This window comes from Protopterus annectens, chromosome 3.part1, assembly GCF_019279795.1.
Source record: "Protopterus annectens isolate FY-2018-M chromosome 3.part1, PAN1.0, whole genome shotgun sequence".
In the NCBI taxonomy this organism is placed as follows: Eukaryota; Metazoa; Chordata; order Ceratodontiformes; family Protopteridae; genus Protopterus; species Protopterus annectens.
In genome coordinates, this window is record NC_056732.1 from 1,030,632,403 (window position 1) to 1,030,649,968 (window position 17,566).

Genomic DNA, 17,566 nt, shown 5'->3' on the forward strand with positions numbered 1-17,566 from the left:
GCCCCCTTAATACAGAAGAGGTGATAAGAGATCTGTGGACCCAGGTAAATAGTAATCTCTCCTTTGACAATCATATTGCCAAAGTAGTTAGGAAATCCTTCTATGTGGCCCATCTAATTACTAAAGGGTTCGCATCTTAAAGGGGTTACAGTGCCCCTCTACTAGTCACTCATTAGACCCATCATAGAGTACAATGCCCCATTTGGGATGTACCTCAAGACACTTCCAACAGCTGGAAAGACCACAAATGTACCTCACCAAGAGGATTACTGACCTCAAACATATGTCCTATACAGCCTGACTGAAAACTCCGGCTGTACTCAGTTGCATATCGCTTACTCAGAGGTGATCTCTGCCTGACTTACAAAGCCATGCCCAACTCAGAATTGATGGACATGCTCCACCTAATGAAATCCAAGTCACTGTGAGCCACGCGCTCTAGTCAGCTAAACCTTGCCACAACAATAAACAGAACATGCTGGAGGGATAGATTCTCGTCACAGAAACTCCCCATGCTTTGAAACAAAATTCCAAATTACATCAGGCAGAGCCCCTCACCAACACTCCAAGAGAAACCTTGACGAGTGTATGGGTAACAGAAAATACACCCCTGGGATCACTTCATTGACTCTGCTTGACAGAGGATCAGTTAATTAATCAATGGGACAGCGAAAGCCGACACACACTGGCTAGGCTTATAAATGCCCTCGGGCAGAGAGCCTAGTACTTATCTATGAACCTATGACAAATTTGTGTATCGAATTCTGACCCTATGAATTGTAGTCTTTGAGATGGGGTAAGTTTGCATTTGCTCTCAATTCTCTGTTATGCAGAGATGAGTCAGAAGTTGCCAGGTATGATGAATCACTGACAACAGTTGATGCTTGGTTGGGGCGGTAAGGAGCCAATCATCCAGATATGGAAATACCTGGAATCCTTGCAGTCTAAAGTGAGCTGTCATCACTGCCATGCATTTGGTAAACACTCTGGGGGCTGTAGGGAGACCAAAGGGCAGTGCTCGAAATTGGTGATTAGCGCCCAGCCGAAAGTGGAGACATCTTCTGGAGCGTTTGTTAATTTTTATGTGGTAATACGCATCCAATCATCTTTTCCCAAAAAAGGGAGTATAGACTGTACCGGGACCATCCGGAACTTTACTTGTTTGACAAACTTCTTTAGGATGTTGAGGTCTAGAACGGGCCTCCAGTCCCATGTTTGTTTTGGCACTAAAAAGAATAAACCGGATCCTATTTGGTCTGGAGGAACAGCTTGGATGACTCTTGTTTGAAGCAGCTTTTGAATTTCTATAGCTACAAATTCCCTTTGACTGGGTGGAACATCGGGAATGCGCCTTATCAGCTTTGGCATCGAGTTGATGGGAATGTGATATCCTCTGGTTATTATTGTCTGCACCCAAGAATCTGTGGTTATTTCCTGCCAGGCAAAGTGGTGCAGACAGAAACAACCCCCGACTGCTTCCAGAGGCAAGCAATTGGGCCACTCCTCAGGAGCGCTGATAGAGCTTGCCCAGAGAAAGAATCCCTGGATCTCTGGTTATGTGGATCCCCTCTGCCTCTGAAGGGGAGTGTTGCATTCGGATTCCCAACTCTGGCCTGGGGAGAAAATTCACCACGTGCGGCACAGAAAGGACCCTGAGATTTTTTGCAACAAATTTTTCCACTCCTCTGGTTCCTGGAATAGGGTCTCTGAGGAGTAGAAAAACAGACACCTACAGCAGACAAAGTCTTACCATCCTTCTCACACCGGGCCAACATATCCTTAACCTTAGGGAAAACAAAGATGAGGCCTCTATGGGGGCATTAAGGAAGGAAGACTTGAAAGAGTCCGTGAAATCACACAACTGCATCCAGGCATGGCGTCTAGCCACACCAGCGCCTGCTGCTCTCTCCGCCCCTTTGGTTGAGTGTGAAATCAACTTGATGGACGAATTCGAAATGGACTCCAGGGTAGTAAGCTGTGAAGCGACTGTCTTGCACCTCAGGGACGACTCCTGCCAGCATTTCTGAGAGTTCTGTAATTAAGTCTCTCTGAAGTCGCGTAAAATGTCCCAAATAGTTCATAGACCCAATAGCAAAGGTCGCTAAAGAAAAGACCCACTTCCCTAGCCTATCGTCAGAGACTCACTGTTCGGGGGATCGACAGCACTGCTCTCTTCGGCGAGCTCCTTTATTGTGGCTGCTGACACAACCATAGCATCTACCGGGAGGGCCCTTGGACCAGTGAGGATTATCTGTGGGATGTCACAGAATCTTGTTTGGCCTACAGCGAATTGGTTCAATGGCATCAGGAGTTTTCCATGCCCACTGCACGATGAACTGGACAAGCTCATCTGCAGGAGAGGTCACCCAGGAGGTAGAGGGGGCTGGGCCCGGAAAGCCTGCAAGAATACATTTTCCTCAGAAGGGGTGCTGGACTTCCATTTGCCCTGCTGTTTTAGGATCTCCGGAATGTTTGGAAAGGAAACATCATTAGGTGGCAAACGTGGGGAGCCTTCCCAATCATCGTAGTCCGTATGTATCTTCAGTCAATGATTCCTCTGGGGAATCTACATAATTCCTCTTGCATGTTGTCTTGTGGGGCACCTCCTCGAGGGGAGCATCAGAGAGGAAACCCGCAGTGGGGGAAACTTGTTGAAGGACGTCTTGAGACTTCCAACAGTAGTGAGCTGTGGCAGCTGTGGCTCCGAGGCAGGACGAGGGTGTATCTCCAATGCCAGTGGATCCAACTGAGAGTCTGAGGAGGGTAGTGCTCTCTCCATCACCTGGAAAGCAGGACCCCCCCCCCCCAAGAAGGGATGGGAGCCCGGAAATGAAAGAGAAACTCTGAACCAGGGTCACACCCTGCCCAGAAGGATCCACTGCCAGGGAGGAAGCCACAGGAGGAGATGGGTCTGCTAAGGCAACTGTCACAGAGGTTGACGTAGGAAAAGTAGGTGCCATACCTGGGTACACGGTGCCAATAGGCCAGTCTCAGACCAGAAGATGGCCTGGCTCTGAAATAGACTCAGGCCAAGCAAAGTCTCCAGCATTGAGGTCAGGTCTACCATTGGTGCAGAGGAAGCTGGAACCAGGGTTGCAGTCAGTGACAGGTGTTCCAAACCCTACAAGGAGGTTGGAGGAGGAAAATATTGTTGGGTTCTTGGAGCAAAACCCTCGGCTTTGAAAGGGAGGAAGGATTTAACTGGTGCAGAAATTCCTCTGGCCGCTAACAGCTGGTCCACCAACCTCACTACGTCCAATTCCGACAGACTTGGAGGAACGAGTGGATATCTCAGATGGTGAAACAGGGCATTCTAGAAAGGGACTGTACTGTTGGTCATAGAAGGGGTCCACTGAAGGGGAGTATCTGGTCCTATGAAGTATATCACTTCTCTGTGCCCGAGGTCCAATGACTAATATATGAAGGTCGGGGGGGTGGGGGGAGTGACCGGATCTGTGATGTCTATAGTTGGCACAGAGACGAAGCTGCCATTACAGTTGGTGGTGCCGTGGTCGGTGCAGTCAATGTGATCGATGTTGAAGTGGGAATCAGCGGCACCGATGTAGTGGAGTATTTCAGAACCAAAGTTGGAGCCAATGTTGTTTGTTTAGCCCTTGGAGCAGATGAATGAGAATTTTGGGACCTTACATCTCTGTTCAGATCTTTTTGACTTGTGAGGAGAAGAGGGTAAGGACTTGCTCCTCTTTTTGTCTTCTTTCTTGGGAAGCGGTGAGGCCTCTGACTCAGAGATCACCTCCGCAAAAGGAGATTTGAATAAGCCAGCAAGCATAAGTTTATTTTTACGCTCCGCAAGCATACGGGGGCTAAAAGCCTTACAAATGTCACAAGGGGGTTTCTCAGAGAGGTGAGGTACCCCCTCCCCCAAACAATACACACAAGAAACATGGCTGCCCACATTAGGCATTTTCCTGTCGCAGCTGTCATCTTTTAAAGCCAGTAGTTCCTTTCTTCTCAGACGTATTTAGGAATTCAACAACAATTAACAAGATATATATATATATATATATATACATATATACATATACAGGTCGAAAAAGAGGAAAGGTGACTTACGAAAAACTCTAGAAAAATTTAGTTTAGAAAACTTTAGAAAGTTATTATATTTTGTCACTTGGCTGAGAGGCTGGTCTAACATGTCTTGTTTCGTACGCAGCAAATGAGATCTGCAGTAATATGGAGAGGGACACTATGGGTAAGTCTTAGCTCGAGAGTTTTCTGGCTGGTGCAGGCTTGGTAAAATGGCAGACTCAGAAAAGAGGATCGGTTCCGAAATCCATACGCAAGGAATGAATGAATCAGTATGGAGAATATCGATATCTGTGCAGTAACAGAAACCAGGTTCAAGGCTCCCAGGAGCACCCCAGCACTACCAGGTTATAACTCATACCATGGTTTTCAGCCCCAAAACTCGGACCGAAACACAAAAGGAGGGGGAGTATCCATATTCATCAAAGATACCCACATCTCCAGGTTAGTGGTACTGCACGAAGCATCGGAGACCATCCATGTGCAACTAACAGTGGGCAAAACTGCCTTTCAGTTTGTAGCCTGCTACAGATCACCCTCTCAATCTCAGGAATCCTACTCGGCCTTCCTGAGAACATTGGAGAATATGAAGGTCTCTCCAAACACCATAATATTGGGTGACCAACTACCCAAACATTGATTGGGAAAACTATTCAAGCCCCAACACCCTTGCCCAACGGTTCCTAGAATTTATAAACTCAAACGCTATGGAACAACTGGTCACCACTCCCACAAGAGGGGACAACATATTGGACCTGGTCATCACCAACATGGGGACTCTATGTTCCAGACCAAAGGTAAACCCCTCATTGGTAAGATCAGACCATAAACTAATCTCACTGGACATCCATATCCTGTCCCCACCCCCAGCCAAGGAAACCACTGTGAAAAATTTCTCAAGAGCAAACTTCACACTTCTCAAAACCGAGGTGGAATCCTTCAAAGCCCTCAGGTCAGTGGAAAATACTGCCCGACCCGCAGAATCCTTTACAAACGCATTCTCTGAGCACTTACTGGAATGCATGGATCGTGCTATCCCCAAATAAAACAAGACTCACTCCTCCAAAAGCAGACCACCTGTCTGGTGGACCCCAGCCATAAATAAGCTACACAACAGAAGGAGGAAGCTACTACATGATACAGCAAAATCCCAAAAAGGGAAGGCATCTCTGATCAGTACTAGCAAGAAACTATGATCCCTCATAAAATCATCAAAGGCCAGCTTCGAAAGAAAAATTGCCCAAGACGCTAATGACACTCAAGGCCTTCTTTAGTTATGTCAGGAATCTGGGTGGCAACTCCCAGATATGCTCTGAGTTAGCGCAAAATGGCAAAAAATACACTGAACCCACAGACATTGCCAACAATGTGCCCCTTGTGCCCCACTACTCGTCACTCATCAGGCCCATAATTGAATACAATGCCCCTTTTGGGATGTACCTTACCCGACACCTGCAGCAACTGGAGAGACCCCAAAAGTACCTCACCAAGAGGATCACGGGCTACAAACAGATGTTCTATGCAGCTCGACTAAAGAAACTCAAGCTCTACTCAGCTGCTTACCGCCTACTCAGAGGCGATCTATGCCTGACGTACAAAGCCATGTCAAACCCAGAATTAATGGACATGCTCCACCTCAAAAAATCCAAGTCCCTAAGAGCTACACCTCAGCACAAAAATAAATAGGACATTCTGGAGGGGCAGATTAATTTCCCAGAGGCTCCCCTCACTCTGGAATAGAATCCCAATTCATGTCAGACATAGCCCCTCGCTGACCCTCGTCAAGCGAAATTTGGACTTGTGAATGGGAAATCGCAAATTCACCCCAGGGATCTCTCCTGTGTCCCTGCTAGACAGAGGCACAGTAACCTAATTTTAAAAGGGTACCTTCTGTGACCTACTTTACAGAGGCACAGTAGGCTAATCTAATAGGAAGGCAGAAGCCAAATACACTCTGGCTAGGTTTATAAATGCCCTAGGGCAGATAGCCTAGTATCTACCTATGAACATCCTGGCAGAGAGGTTCAGTGCCAACTCCCCCCCCCCCCCCCAAGAGCAAATGTATATCCCAACAGAATGTAGCCCCCCAGACATCACAGATGCACAGGTGAAAGCTGCCCTTTCCAAAGCAAAAAACACAGCATCAATGGGACCGGACGGTGTCCCAGGCTGCGTCTTACACGAGCTCCAAGAACCACCAAACTCTCACAAAGTCACTGTTCAAACTCAGCCTTAATACACGATATGTACCCAAAGAATGATGTACAGCAACAGTGGTCCCGCTTCACAAAGGTGGTGCCACAACAGACCCCGGAAACTATCGCCCTATAAGCATGACTAGTCTGGTCTGCAAATCTATGGAGCGTATAAACATGAAACTCAAACAAAAGACATTGGGAACCTCCAGACACTAGACCCTACCCAATTTGGCTTTGTTAAGGGCAGATCTTGCCTCTTAAACCTAGTTGACTTCTTTGAAACAGTTACCAAGACCATAGATGAGGGGAAGGTAGCTCACACAGCCTACCTGGACCTCGCAAAAGCCTAAGACACAATACCCCACTCGGGCATCATAAATAAGCTTATCAGCTTAAATATCAACCCCTATATCACAAGATGGGTTGCAAACTGGCTCAGGGATAGAACCCACATGGTCAGAATTGCAGGTGCCATGTCAGACTCTAAACCAGTTACAAGTGGCTTCCCACAAGGCTCAGCCCTGGGATCTCTCTTGTTCGGTATACACTTGTCTGAGGTACAGGCTAACACGGGAGGACTATGGCCGACCAAGTTCGCAGATGACTGCAAACTGGGAGCCATAATCGACTCTCCAGCTGACAGAAGCATCCTCCAAAAGGGTCTCACAGAGACGGATACCTGGTGCCAGAGCCACGGCCTCAAGCTAAATGCCAAAAAGTGCATAGTCATCCCTTTTGGGAAAAACAAAGTGCCCACAAATTACCACATAGGTGGTAATTCATTAAGTACAGAAGAAGTAATTGGGGATTTGGGGACCCAAGTAGATAGTAATCTCTCCTTTGACAATCACGTTGCCAAAGTGGTTAGAAAGACCTTCTATATAGCCCACCTTATCACAAAAGGGTTCACATCTAGATCAAGAGAGGTCATTGTGCCCCTCTACTCATCAGGCCCATAATTGAATACAATGCCCCATTTGGGATGCACCTTACCAGACACCTGCAGCAACTGGAGAGACCCCAAAAGTACCTCACCAAGAGGATCACAGGCCTCAAACAGATGCCCTATGCAGCTCGACTAAAGAAACTCCAGCTCTACTCAGTTGCTTACCCCCTACTCAGAGGCGATGTATGTCTGACATACAAAGCCATGTCTAACCCAGAATTAATGGACATGCTCCACCTCAGGAAATCCAAATCCCTTACAGCTACACGCTCCAGGGACATAAACCTCAGCACAGCAATAAATAGGGCATGCTGGAGGGACAGATTCATATCCTAGAGGCTCCCCTCACTCTGGAACAGAATACCAATTCACGTTAGGCAGAGCCCCTCACTGACCCTCTTCAAAAAAAATCTTGACGAGTGGATGGGAGATCGTAAGTTTACCCCTGGGATCTCTTCTGTGTCCCTGCTAGACAGAGGCACAGTTAACTAATCTAAAAGGGAGGCGAAAGCCAAACACACTCTGGCTAGGCTTATAAATGCCCTAGGGCAGATAGCCTAGTACCTACCTATGAACATCAGGTTACTATATTAAGGATCCTTGCTTAAAATAAAGTATCTTTACTACCAACCAAGGAGAGACCTGTCCTACACTATAACATGAGAAAAAAATAAGGGAGGGAAGAGTGTCCTTGTGTCCAAAGTCAAACCCACAGCAGAATGCTATAAAAAAATTGTCAGAGCTTCCATAATAGGCAACACAGAACTGTGCACAGAATTTCTCTGATGACTGTCAGAAGTGGACGCTGCTTTAAGTCTTCAGTCCACGTAAACAAAGCAAAACATAAAAAATAAATAAATAAATAAAAATAACTGGAAAGAGAAACTTGGAAAAAAACTCAAAAGCAAATTCTTCTCTCTCTTAGCATGTGGCACAGCAGATAAGGAAAGACAAACAGATGAGGAGCTCATAAGGGTCCCCAGATAAAGCTAACAGTCTCTGACATTAAAGTTCCTTCTGAATGAGGACTGCTCAAAATATCAAACCAACAGGCTCACTCAAAGTCCAAGATAGTGTAAAAAGAAAGGATAGTAGATTGAAACAAACCCTTTTCTTTAATTCCTAAAGAAAAAGGCCCAGAATGGGTTCACAACAGTAAGACAGCTAACAAATGCAAAATAAAGACAAATGATTAAGCTTTCAATATTCCTCACCTCTGGTAGCAAAGTTTCTATCAAAATAAGTATACAAAAAAACAATTCAGCAAGTTTCACCCATTTTTTTCATTCTGTATTATGCTGTCGAAGTCCTCTCCATCACTATCTACATACAAGTCATTTATTCTTTAAACCAAACTACTTACCATTCCCTCACAGTTAGCGTGCATCACATGATTTATCACAGATGGGGCAGATACTCTTAAGATTTTATCGGTCTGAAGAAACTGTTCACATGAAATGTGCACTGGCGTTTTAGAAAATGTGTAACACTGCCATGCTGCAGCATTCTAAAAGAAGACAAAAACATAAATGAAGATATCTGCATGTCTCACTATTTTAACTTTAAATCTCAGATTTTCAATCGATTCTTAATTCTGCAGGCATTTTTACAAATGCTTATTCTTAACTCACCTACACACATCCAAGCATTTCTAATTCATCCCATCCCCTGCACTGCAATGGAACTCCAACTATTTATAATTTTATGAAAATGAAATGCAGATGTGAAAACTGGAGTAAAACAAAACATCTCAAAACTACTTCAGGAGGTTTGTAGAAGCCACACAAAACAGATGAAATAAACCACACAAGTCTTATAAAACAAATAATAGTCTCACATTCATATATTGACCACAAGCAGTCCACTTTAACTTGCATGTGCCAGTCTCAAACTAAATTAGCTAGGCTGTAAAAGCTAAGCCAGGTTTGGAAACCCTACCTCTAAACCCTTGTAAGATGCACAAAACTTAACACAAAAATGCAAAAGAATGGCTTAAAACTGCATGAAATAATGTAAATGCATGCCTAGCCAATACATGTCTGAGTGGGAGCTGCTTTTAAAACACCTCAATACTCAACTGTTTAGTCTTTCACCCTCTACTCCATTCTCAAAAAGTAGAATAAAGACAGATGACAAACAGTAGCTGTGGATTTAGATGTCACTTGCACCATAAACCAAAATAGTATAAATAAAAGGATAACAAACAGCAGCAAGAAAGTTTATGACAGAGGGAATTGCTCGAGAAATAGACTGGATTATTGGTAAGATTTAAAAACTGATGAAGATTGTCAAATAAGGAAGCAGTCTAACTACGGCCAGTTATGCTGTCCAACCAACTCCTTTGGAACCCCTCATTCTGCAGTCACAGACATTTGCTAAAAGTAAGTTTAGCATGTAAGCAGTTGCACCCTACCTAAAATCATAATAAGACTGGCCCAACAGGATACACTAATCCCAACTTTCTACAGTAAAACTAAAAATATAAAACTATTAGCAAATGAGGGGTATACTGAATTTCCTGATCAACTGTTGTGGGCTTGGTGCTTTGGGCCTGTTAGCACACATGCCCTTTTAGCAATGTGTGGATTTGGTATTCAAATACTAAGAAAAAGTAGAGGTGCGCAAGTGGCACTTACCCTTAACAGTAGATGTTCAAATTCCACACTATTGCAGTACCCTTTAGGCTATATGGGTTGTGTCCAGCCTAAGGCAACAATCTGTTAGCTTCCTAAAGCTTTGGCTCCCCCACACACTTCCACTCTGATGATTGGTCATTCCTGAGGAGGGAAAATTAGTAGATTGGAAAATCTTGAGAACTTTTCTTGATGAAAACTTAAGTAGAGTATTCATCCTGAACTATAAAAACAAGAAATAACCAACACACGGTTTCCCTAACAATAACTATATACAATAGGAGGATGCATGTGGCTACTGCAGCAGTGAGGAATTCAAACATCTGTTATGGTTAAGTGAAATTTACACAACTGTATTATGTTCATCATTCCCACTGCTGCAGTAGCCTTTACGCTATATGGCTAGATTACCAAAGCCTGTCCAACTTGAGAGTAGGAAGGATATGGATCCAGGAGCCTGCAGAGAATGGTCCTAGCAAAGCCAGACCTAGATCTTGAAAAGGCATCTAGTTTGTAATACCTTGAAAAGTTATGTATAGAAGAACATGTAGCTGACTAAGAATACTAGAGTTCACCCCTTTCCAATATGCTATCGAGCAAGACAAGGCCCTCGTACAGTAAGCTTCGACACTCCCTACAACTGGTTTGCCACTATGGGAATAACAAAAAGACTATAACCATCTGAAAACACTATTTGACAAGGGCTGCTCTTTCTTAGTCTTAACTTAAGAAATAACTAGCTGATCAAATTTTCCAGAAGACTTGGGTCTATTCATAATGGTACAACAACTGCATATAAATGTCCAGAGCATACATTATCCTTTCTACCTGGTTCTAAAGGTCTGGAGAGAACACTGGGTGACTGATGGCTCAATTCAAAGTAAACTCAACCAACCATGGGCATGAAAGAGGGATTTGTTCAGAAAGATACACTATCAATTGAAAACCAGGTACGTTTTACCCACCATAAGAGCTAGTAACTCCATAATCTTCTTGTAGATGTTAGAGTGATAACAGTTTTCCATGTAATCAACCTTAAATCTGCTTGATGTGAAGGTTCAAATGGAAACCTGGTTCACTTTTCCAGCACAAAGTTAAGTTCCCAGGAAGAAGCAAACTGTTTGCATGGTAGTCTCTGATACAACACTGCTTTCAGAAACTGTTTTACAAAAATGTTGAAGAATGTTGAGGATCCATGAAAATTCACGTAAAATAGAAGCGAAGGATGAGATATTAGACCTAGGAGAGGTTCCAGTACTGAAGGCAGGTGAAGCAGATAAAGCCAAAGAAAAGGGAACTAAATCTGTCTCTGCCAGAACAGGAAAATGAAGATCATGGTCACTCTGCAGTGGGCTGCCTCCTGAAGAAACTATTAACAGGATCGGGGGATAGACATACAGTAGACCCAAGAGTCAAATGTGCAGAAGAGTATCCCCTTAGTGAATGTCCTTCTGGTGGGTTCAGGGCAAAGAAACATCTGCATTAGGTGTTGGATGGGGAAACAGATCACAGTAAGGGTTTGTTCTAGCAGCTAAAAATCCTCCCTACTATCTACAGATTCTGAGACCACTAGTAAGGCAGGAGGATGTGCTTGCTCAGACTGTCTGCCAAAACACTGGACTTCCCCAGGATGTGGGTTGTAATCAGAAACTGTTGAAAGGACAGTCCACTGCTAAACTCTTCTGGACACAGCAGATATACAGTGGATATAAAAAGTGTACACACCCCTGTTAAAATGACAGGTTTTTGTGATATAAAAAATATGACCACAATAAATCATTTCAAACCTTTTCCTACCTTTAATGTGACCTATAACCTGTACAATTCAATTGTAAAATAAGCAAATCTGTTAGGGGAAAAATATAAAAAAATAAACGTACAATAAGCTGATTGCGTAAGTGTGCACACCCTTAAACCAATACTTTGTTGAAGCACCTTTTGATTTAATTACAACATTCAGTCTTCTTGGGAAGGAGTCTATCAGCATGGTACATCTTTGACTTGGAAATATTTGCCCACTCTTCCTTGCAAAAGTGCTCCAAATCTGTCAGATTGTGAGGGCATCTCTTGTGCACAGCCCTCTTCAGGTCACCCAACAGATTTTCTATTGGATTTGGGTATGGGGTCTGGCTGGGCCATTTCAAAACTTTAATTTTCTTCTGGTGAAGCCATTCTTTTGTTGATCTGGATGTATGCTTAGAGTCATTGACGTGTTGAAAGGTGAAATTCCTCTTCATCTTTCTAGCAGACGCCTGAAGGTTTTGGGCCAAAAGTGACTGGTATTTGGAACTATTCATAATTTCCTACACCTTGACTAAAGCCACAGTTTCAGCTGAAGAAAAGCAAACCCAAAGCATGATACTGCCCCCCCCCCCCATGCTTCACCGTGGGGATGTTCTTTCAGTGATCTGAAGCGTTGTTTTTGCGCCAAACGTACCTTTTGGAATTGTGGCCAAAAAGTTCACCCTTGGTGTCATCAGACCATAACACATTTTCCCATATTCTTTTGAGATACTTGTATTGTTTTGCAAATTTTAGCCAGGCCTATATGTTTTTCTGTGTAAGAAAAGTTTTGCAACCCTACCCCATAGCCCAGACTTATGAAGAATATGCAAGATTGTTGTCACATGTAGTACACAACCAGTACTTGCCAGAAATTCCTGCAGCTCCTTCAGTGTTGCTGTAGGTCTCTTGGCAGCCTCCCTGATCAGTTTTCGTCTTGTCTTTTCATCAATTTTGGAGGGACTTCCGTTCTTTGCAACATCATTGTTGTCCCATATTTTCTCCACTTTTTGATTATTGTCTTCACTATGTTCCATGCTATATCCAATGCTGTGGAAATTTTTTTGTACCCTTCTCCTGACTGATACCTGTCAACAATGAGATTCCATTGATGCTTTGTAAGTTTTCTGCACACCATGGATTTTGCTTTAGCAGGCAACTGAGTAAATGTCAGGAAAATCCTACCAGGACAGCTGAACTTTATTTGGAGTTAGAGTATCTTTAATTGATTGCAGGTGTGTACCCAAGAAGACTGAATGTTGTAATTAAATCAAAAAGTATTAGATTAAGGGTATGCACACTTATGCAACCAGCTTATTGTACTTTTTTTATTTTTTAGATTTATTCCCCTAACAGATCTGCTTGTTTTTCAACCGAATTGTACAGGTTATAGGTCACATTAAAGGTGAAAACGTTTTGAAATGATTTATTGTGGTCTCAGTTTTTTTTATCACAAAAACCTGGCATTTTAAAAGGGGTGTGTACACTTTATATCCACTGTACAAGGTTCTTCCTTATTTGTTCAAATACCATACAACTGACATGTTTTGGTTTGAATGGCAATTTCACCCCTGGAGAGAAACTCCTGAAAAGTTCACAATGCTAGCAGGACTGCTCTCATCTCCAACATGATGTTGTGTAGACTGACCTCTGACTGAGACCAGGTACCCAGGATTGTCTTCCCCTGAAGTGCCCTCCCACCCTAAAAAGAAAGAATCTGTGGTTATTGTGGGCTGAGGTTGGAGAAGAACAAAGGGTCAAACCTGCCATGTCCAGAGGAGATTCCAACCACTATCGGATGTGGTGGCAGCGAAAGATGTCGGTAAGTAAATGGGAAAATTCATGACTGCATGAGACTGGGCAACTGAACTGGCAGACTCTGTTAGGGAACCAGCATATGACATCTTGCCATAAAACTAGACAGACTGTCAGCAGCAGTCAGGGAGACAAAAGAATCTCAGAAGCATCATATGAAGATAATTTAACCTGAAGAGTGCAGTTATGCAGTTTGACCGCATCCAAATGGCAGCAGACAAATTCCAGTGCATGAACAGGTTCTAGAGTGGACTAATCTTAGTTTGACCATAAACTAATCTCACTGGATATTCACATCTCGACCCCACCCCCTGCCCAGAAAACCACAGTGAAAAACTTCTCTAAAGCAAATTTCACACTCCTCAAAACCGAGGTGGAATCCTTCAAAGCCCCCGGGCCTGTGGAAAATACGGCTCAGACCGCAGAATCCTTTATAAACGCATTCTATGAACACCTTCAGGAATGCATGGATCATGCAATCCCAAATAAAACCAAGACCCAATCCTCCAAAGGCAAACGTCCTGTCTGGTGGACCCCAGCCATAAACAAACTATACAACAGAAGGAGGAAGCTACTATATGATAGAGCAAAATCCCAAAAAGGGAAGGCATCTCTGATCAGTATTAGCAAAAAACTACGGGCACTCAAAATCGTCTAAGGCCAGCTTCGGGAGAAAAATTGCACAGGACACTAAGGATACTCACAAGGCTTTCTTTAGTTATGTTAGGAACCTGGGTGGGAATTCCCAGATATGCTCAGAATTAGTCCAAAATGACAAAAAATACACCAAACCCACAGACACTGCCAACATCCTAGCTAGCAGGTTCAACGCAACCCCCCCCCCACACCAAAAGGGCAAATATCTATCCCAGCAGAGTGCTGCCCCCATGACATCACAGGTGCTCAGGGTAAGAGCCGCCCTCTCCAAAGCAAAAAACACACCATCAATGGGACCAGACGGTGTCCCGGGCTGCGTCCTACATGAACTCCAAGGAGAGCTAAACCCAAACATAATACTACTGTTCAATCTCAGAATTACTACAGGATATGTACCCAAAGAGTGGCGTACAGCAACAGTGGTCCCTCTCCACAAAGGTGGTGCCTCAACGGATCCTGGAAACTATCGCCCCATAAGCCTGACTAGCTTGGTCTGCAAAGCTATGGAAAGGATCATCATGGACCTCATAAATAAAGATATTGGGGACCTACAGACACTGGATCCTACCCAGTTTGGCTTTAAGGGCAGATCCTGCCTCTTAAACCTGGTTGATTTCTTTGAAACAGTCACCAAGGCCATTGACGAGGGGAAGGTGGTCCACACAGCCTACCTGGACCTCGCAAAAGCCTTCAATACAATACCGCACTCAGGCATTATAGATAAGCTCGCCAGCTTAAATATAAACCCCTATGTCACTAGATGGGTTGCAAACTGGCTCAAGGACAGAACCCACATGGTTAGAATTGCTGGAGCCATGTCAGACTCCAAACCAGTTACAAGTGGCGTCCCACAAGGCTCAGTCCTGGGACCTCTCTTGTTCGGTATATATTTCTTGGAGGTACAGGCAAACATGGAAGGACTGTGGCTGACCAAGTTAGCAGATGATTGCAAACTTGGCGCCATAATAGACTCTCCAGCCGACACAAGCATCCTCCAAAAGGGCCTCATAGAAACAGACAACTGGTGCCAGAGCCATGGCCTCAAGCTTAACGCCAAAAAGTGTATAGTAATCCCCTTTGGCAAAAACAAAGTGCCCACAAATTACCACATAGGTGGTAATCCATTAAGTACGGAAGGAGTAATTAGGGACCTGGGGACCCAAGTTGATATCAATCTCTCATTTGACAACCACGTGGCCAAAATGGTTAGAAAAACATTTTATATAGCCCACCTAATCATGAAGGGATTCACATCTAGATCAGGGGAGGTCATCGTGCCTCTTTACTCATCCCTCATCAGGCCCATAATTGAGTACAATGCCCCTTTTGGGATGTACCTTACCAGACACCTGCAGCAACTGGAAAGGCCCCAAAAGTACCTCACCAAGAGGATCAAAGGGCTCAAACAGATGCCATATGCTGCCTGGTTAAAGAAACTCCAGCTCTACTCAGTGGCATACCGCCTGCTCAGAGGAGATCTGTGCCTGACATATAAAGCCATGTCCAACCCGGAATTAATGGACATGCTGCACCTCAGAAAATCCAAATCCCATCGAGCTACACGCTTGAGAGACTTGAACCTCAGCACTGAAATAAATGGGACATGCTGGAGGGACAGATTCATAACCCAGAGGCTCCCTTCACTCTGGAATAAAATCCCAGTCCAGGTTTGGCAGAGTCCCTCATTGACTCTCTTCAAGAGGAATCTTGATGAGTGGATAGGAGATCGTAGGTTTACCCCGGCTATCACTTCTGTGTCACTGTCAGACAGAGGCACAGTATACTAACCTCGAAAAAGGGCATAGCAAAATTAATTTAAAATGGATGGCGAAAGCCAAACACACTCTGGCTAGACTTATAAATGCCCTAGGGCAGATAGCCTAGTATGAACCTATGAACCTATGTGGTTATGTCCAAAAACAGCCACAGCTGGAGCAAGGAGTCTCTGGCTTTGATAAGAGCTGTCCTAGTGAAAGTAGGCAGGAGTCAACTGCCCAGGAAATGAAAGACCTGGACCCCCTGCAGTCTGAGACTCAGCAGTCAATGGTTAAGATAGGAAAAGATTAAATAAATATGGTGACATATAGGGAAAGTCTCTGGGAGTAGAAAGTATTCCTGTGGGAAAAAATAAAAGTTTGGAGGGACGAAAGTGATTAATATCCAGAAGGGTGTTTAACAATATTTTAAACAGGGGGTGGGAATACCAGCATCTTGGAAGAAAGCTGTATTGGCTTTACTATATAGTTATGGACTGATGTGGTTTTGTGGAGGCGAGGCAAATATTTGACATTAATAAAAGAATAAAGCAAAGGAAGGCAGAGTAAGAAAATGCTATGCGGTTGGTTGGTCTGGATGGAGAGAGCATTCAATAGTGTCAGCTGGGATTTTAGGAGTATAGCCATGGTAGCATTTGCATTCCTTCATAAAATAGGAGGAAAGAGTTAAGGGAAGGCAAATTCCTCTAATAAGCTGCTATGGTATTTGTACTCGATGGACCCTGAAAAGGGTACTGCAGTGCTGTGGAACATTTTCAGACAATTTCAAGTCTTTTCAAGACATAAAATAAATTAAGCTAAAACAAAGGCTATAGCAGTAATGTACCTAAACATGTAATTGTTCAATTGTTATTTAAGGAGACGTGATAAAAATGGCATTTAGGTATAAGGTTTAAAAAGTATTCTATTACAGCAGCTAAGGCTGTATGTGAAGAGACTAAAACATAATAAAAATATTGAAAAACTGGAAGCTGAATGATGGATATTAATAAAACAAGCAGTAAAAATGTTTTTAGTCCCCTTTAACTCTGTATATGGGTCAGACATTTTTATCTAACATAAGAGAAGTTGTGTGCCTTATTTAATAGAGTCAAAGGAATTTATCTGGAAGAGGACGTGAGCAAGAGTTAAGTGGGATAAGCTGATTCTCCATGTAGATCAAGGTGGTTTAAGATTACCTGATTTGAGGGGGTACTACTTGGATCTCCACAGTTGAAACTCAAACACAGCACAAGCAGAAGATTAAACATCAAAGTGGAGAGGGATGACAAAACGGGGATGTGGCTCGAAAAGTGTGAAGGATTTTGGAAGCAGTAGCACTGCAACCATATATATTATATTCATAATTACAGAAAGTATTTAAGAACTAACCCAACACAAATGAAAAAAAAGGATATTGTATCAATAGATATGTTTGCAAGGAGGGTTACAGAAAACAAGCATGAAGGCTGGGATTTACTGCAGGAAGTTAGCAAAGGGATCAAGCTACTGGGAACAGAGATGTAAAGGTAATACAGTTGAATTAAAGCAGAAGTTTGGACTGCATGTTGTAGACTGCCTTCCTTACCACGTATTGATAAAATACAGGCAAAGGAAAATGAATGGGAAAGTGCTAAGTGAAAAACCAGCTCTGCTACAGGTCTGAGTAGAATCTGCTCTTAAAAAAAGATAACAGCAGTCCATGTAAAATAATGCAGGCAACTATAAGAATCA

At 43.5% G+C, this 17,566-nt stretch overlaps 1 protein-coding gene across 1 annotated transcript in view; it reads right to left on the minus strand.

The window, feature by feature from the left end:
- Positions 1–17,566, minus strand: part of LOC122797744 — a 1,403,591-nt gene that overhangs the window by 1,324,227 nt on the left and 61,798 nt on the right. Inside the window, exon 4 of the mRNA XM_044066269.1 lies at positions 8,555–8,698. Coding sequence (XP_043922204.1) covers positions 8,555–8,698 — 144 coding nt within the window. The remainder of the gene's footprint in view (positions 1–8,554; positions 8,699–17,566) is intronic.